Below are 8947 nucleotides of genomic sequence, written 5' to 3' on the forward strand. Positions count from 1 at the left end.
TGACATCACTGCTCACGGGCCACGCACCGCCCTCAAGCGCTTGCACCACGTGTCGAAGGTCCCACACACACGCGCGCCCATCCGTGGTTGTCGTCAGCAGCAAACCGCGTGCATGAGATGCACCGCCACCGCTGCTGTTGTCATCATCGGCGTTGGTGTCGTTGGCTGCATTGATCCACGTCGCCTGCAGCACACACCGCCCTTTGCCATCGCTGCGGCACAAACAGCAGCAACAGAAGCAGAAACGCATTTCGTCGTGAGCGAGTGCGAAGATAACGTGGCGCCTGTGTATGTTTACAACGTGCGCGGGTGTGTGTGTGCGTGTGGGCATCTCGGTGGCACCTTGATGTGTAGTTGAGGCGAAGCAGATCCCAGAACACGCTGTCGCGAAAACCAACGACCCTGGTGACGTGCATGGTGATGCAGAAGGTGAGCATGACAATGCTAACATGCACACGCACATATGTACGAAAAAAAAAAAACATCTACGAACATGCAGCAATGCACGCACACACACACACACATGCATGCGCGCGCACGCACGCACGCACGCAACCCCACACCCAACCACGCATACACGCAACCACAAACACACACACACGCGCGCGCGCGCAACCACGCACCTGATGGATGCATCTGAGAGGGCGATGGCGAGAAGAGCAGTGTGTGTGTTCGCGGGGAGTACAGCAATGGCCATGACACGCGCCTCCACGCTCGCGGCAACGGACGGCGGCGGCCAACGGCTGCACACCTCCGCAGACAGCAGCACACGCGCACTGTGTCGTTGGGGATTTACGGTGGTTGGTCGAGGTGAGCAAGGGGGGGGGCATGCATGGACTGTGCGAAATCAAGATGACGCAGCGAAATAAGCCACGCAAACGCATACGCACACATGTGCATACACACGCACACACATTCATAGACACAAGCACTCACACGCACACGCACGCGCACGCACACGCACACACAAGCACACAAGCACACGCGCGCGCAAACACACGAGGTGGCCTCACGTTGGCTTGCGCGTGGGATCCTTTGTCGCGTGTTGCGCTGCTTTTGACGTCCAGGCTGCAACAGCGCCACCGCCACAACCGGAAAAGAGGACCAAATGTCCATCAAGACGGCATGATGCAATGCAGCGCACGCCAGAGATGTGATGGCGAAGGAAGCAGTGGAATCGATGCTATTCAATTCGTATGATGGCCGCATATGGAAGCAATGCATGTGAGTGTATGTGTGCGTGTGTGTGTGTGTGTGAGTGCGAGTGTGTATGTGCGTGAGTGAGTGAGAAAGTGTGTGTGCGAAAAAACGACAATCGTCAAAGGCGTGAACAACTCCATGATACACGCACAGCATGAAACATCCTCTGAATTCGTTGCCAACAAAACAAATCAGCTTGTCAGGCGTGAGCAGTAGCGTCTCACCACCACAGGCCCGCTGCTGCTATGACCATCACCACCGCCATCGTGCAGCGTGGACAGGCCAAGGCGGTTGTCTTCGCTCCCCGTCACAATTGCCCGCGTGCCATCATCCTGCACACCCGCACGTGTTCACGCGTTGTTCGTGTGTGAATGCAAAGGAGGGCATGCGGGCATGTGAACATATGGATATGTTGTGGACATGTGAACGTGTGAGTGTACAGGTGCGTTGATGCGAGCATGCACGTGAACACTTGTACAAGTGGCCTGTCGAGCACGACTGCATACCCACTCGGCTGCACATCATCCTTGCAATTGTGCATAAAAGTGTAAAATCACAACAAAACACACACCCCGCCCCCAACCACACGCACGCACATGCGTGGCACTCACAAAGCGGCAGACGTGCACGCAGACGCATTCGCGGCCGTGTCCACCCTCGAGCACACACACGCCACTGTCCGCGGAGTTGCCTGCAAGCAAGCATATCAGATGGCGTGAGCTCTTTGATTCCTTGTGGAGAAGACATCGACACCAACAGCAGCTGAACCAAAAATTTACACAACCATTCGAGCAACAACAATAATGATGCGGTTGCGACACCACCAATACCACCACCAATATCACCACCAATACCACCAATACCACTGCTAGCACCTGGCGGGCGGCGCACAAAGTTGAGGGCTGCATCCCGGATAAAGACGGCGGCATATCCGTCGTCACCGCTGACTGTCGATGCAAAGTCCCACGAGCGGTGGCCCCCGCCCACGTCATGGCGCAGCACCTGCGACCGGTGAGCAGCGCAGGGACACGCGCGGTTGACATGAAGGGCAGTCAACAGGTGGTGGAAAGTGCGTGGTGTGCGGTTAGTGCGAGGGGGGCAGGTGGGGAGGAAGTGCAAACGGCGCAAACAAGTTGCTCACAGCACGAGGGAGGTGGCATCTACCACATGCATCGACACTACACAGCAAAAAGAACAACTTAAACAACAACAACAACTTAAACAACTTAAACAACAACAACAACAACAACAACAACAACAACAACAACAACAACAACAACAACAACAACAACAACAACAACAACAACACGCACACATAGAGGCTCACCTCAAGATGGGTCTGTGCATCCAGGACAACAAGTTCCTGCCGCATAAACCCAACAACAAGCGCGCGAAGGTTCGCCACGCTGCCAACTACACCGCTGCTGTTGTCATCAGCAGCATTGCCATCATCGTCACCACCACGCGTTGGCGGTGTTTGGGCAAGCACGAGTGCGTTCAACCAGCCCATCTGGCGGGACACACGCGCTTTCGTCGCAAGCACGAGCGACACACGTCGACAGCCCTGCCGCATATCATCGTCATCATCGTCACCATCACCATCACCATCACCATCACGACTGCTGCTGTGCTGTGCACTCACGTTGAAGATGCAGTAGTACCCATTCCGCCCCGTTGTCACCAGACACACGCGCCCATCTGCTGTGGGCATGTGCGCAACACTCGTCACAGACTGCTTGCCGTGCGCCTTGAACACTGCGCTCGCTGTTGTGCACACGCGCGCTGGCACCACCGCATCCCCTGCCGTCGCCGCCGTTGCTGCTGTTGCTCCGGGGTTGAGCTGCTCAGGCTGTTGCGGCGGCTGAGGTGCCGAAGCGGTGCTGTCACCATGACCACCATCACCATGACGACTGCTGCAGTTCATGTCAAAGACGCGCACAAACCCCTTTCTGTCGCCGACAACAAGAAGCCGAGAGGGCAGAAGCGCCGCACACTGCACATACACGCCCGCATCCACGCGATATTCAAACACACACTCAACACGCACCACGGCCTGCCCTGGTGTTCCCACTGACGCCGTTGTATCACCACCATCACCCACGGTGCGTTCGTCATCGCCATCACCATTACCACTGCCATCACGGTCGGCAACGTGCAGTCGCCACACGCGACCACATCCTGCCGTGTATGTGAACAGCAGAAGCTGTTGCTGCTGCTGCTGCTTACTGACATGTGCTGTTGGCGCTGTGAGCCAGTGCAGCGAGAGTATCTTGCTGTCGTGCGCACGGAATGTGTGCAAGTGTCCCGCCCTCTCGCTGCACAGTATAACGCGGCCACACACGCTGCAGGACGCGGAAGGGCGATTGTAGTTAGTGTATGTGTGTGTGTGTGAGGTTGTGTACGACGGGAATTGTATTTGTGCGCGTGTGAGAGTGTGTAAACGCATATGAGGGTACTCATGAGTGCATTCCACCGCAGTTGTGGCCATGCAATCCTTCTGTTTCTGATTGCACATGAACACATTGGTGCAATGGTGGCCTACCTTGTTACGGCGAACACATGCGAGGCGGTGGTGGCGGGATGGCCAGGGAATGCGTTCATCGCCGTCGGCTTTTGGGTCGCAATGAGGATGTACTTGCGGAGAAGAGGCGAGTGCATCAGCAGCTTCTCTTGCTGCGTCTACACAGGAGGGCGCATGGCGGTTCGTGCGTGTGAGATGTGATGTGATCACGAGGGCGAGAGGACAACCATCAAAGCAAGCCACCAAATTCACATGAAAGCACGCACACGCACACGCACACCATATCAGAACGCAAAATTTTGCATAAACACATGTACATGCACAGATGCATGAACACAACAAGCACACCTCAAAGTTGTAGTGCATGATGTGACCGCTGTGTGTGCACACAACGACACGCGAACGGTCGAGGAGAGCAGTTGTGCTTGGGGTGATATCCGTGTCCGCTGATGCTGTTGGTGGACGTGGGATCCACTTGCCGGCGAATGCAGACGTTTCCTGCAGCGCTGCTGGCGAGATGGACCACCGCCACACACTGCCGTCCTCTCCACCTGATGCACACACACACACACACACACACACACACACACACACACACACACACACACACACACACACACACACACACACACACACACACGCACACACACACACACGCACACACGATCGTGAGTGCTGACAGCAAATGCGCTGATGGTTGAAGGGTCAGCAACAGCAGCAACAGCAGCTGCAGCAGAAACAAACAGCAACAGCAGCAGTATTGAACCAACACAACATTATCGCCATCCACACTGCCAGCACCTGTGATGACGGCCTCGCTGCTGGTATCGGCAATCGCCCACAGCCCGCCCCCGCCGCGGTGGCCACGATACCTGCCACCAGCAACGTGCGAATTTGCGTGAGATTGCATGTGTGGGCATACATGTGGAAGCGGGTCGAGTGTGCGTGTGTGTGTGTGTGTGTGTGTGTGTGTGTGTGTGTGTGTGTGTGTGTGTGTGTGTGTGTGTGTGTGTGTGTGTGTGTGTGTGTGTAATCGCGCCCGCGCGCGTGTGTTTGTGCGTGCAAATGGTTCATCTTGTCTAGTTCTGCCATGGTGTCGCATAGGATGCACGAGTGACGATGATGATCATATCCTGTTCACGAGTGTGCGCGCTGGTGGTTGCACTCACCGCCTGAGACGTCGGCCATGGTGATCCCACACGCAGCAGCACCCGTCCTCTCCAGCAGTCAACAGCGCAGTCTCCGTCAGCAGACACCGCCACACGCTGCCAGCATGCACACGAGCGCACAACCACATGTATGACAAGGGTTGTCATGCAGAGGGCGAGACCAGGGGGGTAACCATGTGTCAGCACTTCCAGCACCCAGAAGAGGCACAGCCGCTACAACCACCACAGCCGCTACAACCACCACCACCAAGACTATAGCAGCTCCAACAACTTCACCTACAACCACCACCCCATGACAGCAACGCACCGCGATGAGTGACCATAGACCACGACAGAGGCGGCAATTGATTGTGTTTGCGACGTGTGCTCATCTGCGTGCGCCCATTTGGGAGGAAGCATCCACACCCGCGCACTGCGATCATCACTCACGCTACACAGCTTGTCGCCTGCAACGTTGGCGGTGGCGGTTGCGGTTGCGTGCGTGGTTGAGAGTCGGTGGGAAGGAGGTGGTGTTCATGCAAGTGGAGAGCGCGCCTACTGCAGTCCACACCACACAGAGACAGTACACACACACACACGCACGCACACGCACACGCACACACACGCACAGCACACGCGTACACACGTGCACACACACACACACATACACACACTGTGCACACATAGACACAAACGTACCCGATGGCGAGAAGCAGACGTTGAAGATGACGCCGTCGTGCCCATCCAGACACACGCGCGCGGGCACGATGCGCTCCTCTGTATTGCGGTGGCGGGTGTTTGGCAAGCGCCACAGCCGCACCTGCTGGAAAATGGTCCCTGCCGTGGTGTGCATGGCCAATTGAGGGCGTCAGGGCCACCCAAAGTGAAATCAAGAACGTGATTGTGCGCTGGATTGTATGTGCAGCGTACAAGCGTTGCAAGGATGCGGCTGGTGCGTTATTTGTGTTGTTACACAACACATAGCACGTCGAACATGTGTAGGGTTGTATGTGCATGCAACTGTGGTTGGATGTACGTGGAAATGTGGTTGAATGTGTGTGAGTGTGAATGTGAATGTGAATATGTGCGTGTGTGTGTGTGTGTGCGTGCGTGTGTGTGTGTGTGTGTACCTGATGCGACGGCGGTGATGTTTGTGCCGTAGTCGTGCAAGCCAGCAGAGTACAACAGGCAAGCCGTGTCTCCACGAAACGCCACCGCTTCCTCCCACTGGCCCAGTGTTGTGCATGGTATACATGAGACAGCGCATCAGTGCAATAGGCAGGGAGATGGTGTGTGAGTGAGTGTGTGTGTGCGCGCGTGTGCAAAACAGAGAGAGGGAGAGAGGAGGGAGAGCGAGAGAGAGAGAGGGAGACTTCGTATCTTGTGATGGTATCCAAGCCTCGCCCCAGACGCGTCAGCAGTTGAGCGTGTGGTGCTCGAGTGCAATGGATGGGCGATGAGATGCAATCCCTCACATCATGCCAGGCAAGAATGCGCGACCCACCTGTGGGGATTCGCAGACGGGGGCGTGGAGGACCTGAACATGGTTGTGGGCCAGCACGACAATGAGCTCGAGCAGGTCGGGCCGAGATTCCTGTTGCTCAGCGGACGCTTTGTGCTTGATGCGACGACACGAGGCCGTCCACATGCGATCGCGCAGCGTAATGTTGGACACGCACACGAGCTGCTTTACGCCAGTGTATCTCAGCGTTGCCACCTCCTTACTGCCAAAGCACACCACATGGTCCTTGTCTGGGAAGGAAAACCCAAACACGCTGCCAATTCGAAATACCTGGTTTTGGTGTGTATGTATGCGCGTGTGTGTGCGGTGCGGGTTGTGTGTTGTGTGAATGTGTGCGTGTGTATGCGCGTGCGTGGTGCGTGTGATGTGTGATGTTGTGCATGCAATGAGCAGATGATGCAGTGCCACATGCGTTTTCAGCACAGATGGCGCTGACGGGCTTGACAACATTGTGGTTGCAGCTTGACTGGTTACTGAGGTTGTTGCACGGACACTACATACGCAAAGCAACATAACAGCTGCAGACACACACGCACACACGCACACACGCACACACACGCACACACGCACACACGCACACACGCACACACGCACTCACACGCACATACAAACACGCACACACACGCACACACACGCGCGCGCACACACGCACACACGCGCGCGCACACACGCACACACACGCGCGCACACACGCACACACACGCACACACCTCCTTGGCATAGATGACGGAGTGTGATCCTGCATCGAGCACCTTCACGGCGCAGCCGCAGCCAACAAAGACGAGGCCGTTATCCTCTGCCAGGGCTGTCACTGGTGCGGTCAGCGCGCACGCTGTGGTGGTTGTCGCGCATCGCTCGCCCATCGTGTGTTGTTACCTTGTCCGGGTGGTGAAATTAGCGATATCTTGCATAAATGCTCCGCGTACAGCCCTTTGCGTTCTGTGTTGGCAGCGCCCCTCCCCCTTCCCCGAAATTTTATCTCATGCCAGCTGTGCACCTTGGCCTTGCGCCTTGCTCCTGTGCTTTCTGCGATTGTACGCAGTGTTCACTTTCCCGCCACACAGCAGTCGCAGTGCACCGCTTTGCTTGTTGCCTGTTGGTCTTGACACCTCCCCCTCCTATCTCCACCACCAACCTCTCTCCGACAGCAACCATGGGTAAGGTCAACGGACTGCCACTGTATCGTGTGGACATGAAAGGCTTGTGTGTAGGGGTGTGGGTGGGTAAGACTGAGAGACTGAGAGAGAGAGAGCGCGCGCGGGGGGGTGGGGTCTTTTTCTGTGGACGAAGAGGTCGTTGTGATCGACGATGGGTTGTCTGCGATCTGCGTTTGTTTGTGTTTTTAATGAAGGGGCGACTCTGCACCAATTGAGCATGGCGTGCTCCGTTGTTCCGATTCCAGAGGAAAACAGCGACTTGAAAGCTACCAGTGCATCTCACGTTCTGCGGATGTGCACGTTGTCGCTTCTTTGCCGTTTCTCTGTTTGTTTGTTTCCTACCAGGTTACGAGGCTCCCAAGGGTGTTCCCACCGTCTTCGACCCCAGCTTCACCGGCGTCGGCCAGAAGCCCGGTCTTGAGATCTGGCGCGTGGAGAAGCTTGCCGTCGTCAAGAAGAACAAGGACGACAAGGCACACAAGGGCGAGCTCCACGAGGGCGATGCCTACATCATCCTCCAGACCAAGGTGTGTGTGTGTGTGTGTTCGTGTGCGTGTGAGCGTGCCGCTTTTGTGTGTTCGTGTGAGATCTGGTGCTATTGTTTTGTATTGGCGTTTTTCGTCTGTTCTGCCGCTGCCTGCACTTGGAAACACAGGCACACACGCACATCCACATACGCACGCACACACACACATACTCTCTCTCTCTCTCTCTCTCTCTCTCTCTCTCTGTTCAACGTGCATGCACGAAAACCGACGACCGACGATGCATGTGCACAATTATCTCGACTCAACCACCCACCCCCCTCTTCAACACACCGAAACAGGAGGTGCATGGTGCGCTTCAGCGCAACATCTTCTTCTGGCTCGGCAAGGACTCCAGCCAGGATGAGCAGGGCGTGGCCGCGTACAAGACGGTCGAGCTCGACCAGTCGCTCGGCGATGAGCCCGTGCAGCATCGCGAGGTGCAGAACCACGAGTCGGACGAGTTCCTCGGCCTCTTCAAGAACGGCCTGCGCTACCTCGAGGGCGGTGTCGCCACCGGCTTCCGCCACGTCGACCGCGACGCCTACGAGACGCGCCTCCTGCACATCAAGGGCCGCCGCAACATCCGCGTGTCCCAGGTCAAGCTCGACCCAAGCAGCATGAACGAGGGCGACGTGTTCGTGCTCGATGCCGGCAAGGACATCTTCCAGTGGAACGGCAAGGGCGCCAGCCGCGTGGAGAAGTCCAAGGCCCTCGAGGTCACCAAACGCATCCGCGACGAGGAGCGCGGTGGCAAGGCCAAGATCCACCTCATCGACCAGGGCAAGGACGACGACTCCCTGTTCTGGGAGAAGTTTGGCGTGAGCAAGCCCACGCGCATCAAGTCCGCCGAGGAGGGTGGCGATGACGCCAAG

The 8947-nt window shown here is 56.7% G+C and overlaps 2 protein-coding genes across 2 annotated transcripts in view; one reads left to right on the forward strand and one right to left on the reverse strand.

Annotated features, from left to right (window-relative positions):
• Positions 1-7291, reverse strand: part of PTSG_11967 (COMM domain-containing protein 4) — a gene marked incomplete at its 3' end in the record, with an annotated part of 10836 nt that extends 3545 nt beyond the window's left edge. Inside the window, exons 1-17 of the mRNA XM_004995632.1 lie at positions 7102-7291; positions 6374-6661; positions 6000-6096; positions 5569-5706; positions 5198-5336; positions 4891-4986; positions 4523-4593; positions 4070-4272; positions 3743-3879; positions 2528-3542; positions 2076-2202; positions 1812-1891; positions 1425-1532; positions 1014-1183; positions 624-776; positions 343-402; positions 1-212 (exon numbers count right to left, since the gene is read on the reverse strand). The exon at positions 1-212 is cut by the window's left edge and continues 470 nt beyond it. Coding sequence (XP_004995689.1) covers positions 1-212; positions 343-402; positions 624-776; positions 1014-1183; positions 1425-1532; positions 1812-1891; positions 2076-2202; positions 2528-3542; positions 3743-3879; positions 4070-4272; positions 4523-4593; positions 4891-4986; positions 5198-5336; positions 5569-5706; positions 6000-6096; positions 6374-6661; positions 7102-7254 — 3247 coding nt within the window. The 5' untranslated portion in view covers positions 7255-7291. The remainder of the gene's footprint in view (positions 213-342; positions 403-623; positions 777-1013; positions 1184-1424; positions 1533-1811; positions 1892-2075; positions 2203-2527; positions 3543-3742; positions 3880-4069; positions 4273-4522; positions 4594-4890; positions 4987-5197; positions 5337-5568; positions 5707-5999; positions 6097-6373; positions 6662-7101) is intronic.
• A 151-nt stretch (positions 7292-7442) lies between these two features.
• Positions 7443-8947, forward strand: part of PTSG_03104 (villin-1) — a 3881-nt gene continuing 2376 nt past the window's right edge. The window contains exons 1-3 of the mRNA XM_004995633.1: positions 7443-7548; positions 7894-8075; positions 8375-8893. Coding sequence (XP_004995690.1) covers positions 7545-7548; positions 7894-8075; positions 8375-8893 — 705 coding nt within the window. The 5' untranslated portion in view covers positions 7443-7544. The remainder of the gene's footprint in view (positions 7549-7893; positions 8076-8374; positions 8894-8947) is intronic.

The sequence above is a fragment of the Salpingoeca rosetta genome, assembly GCF_000188695.1.
Source record: "Salpingoeca rosetta unplaced genomic scaffold supercont1.7, whole genome shotgun sequence".
In the NCBI taxonomy this organism is placed as follows: domain Eukaryota; class Choanoflagellata; order Craspedida; family Salpingoecidae; genus Salpingoeca; species Salpingoeca rosetta.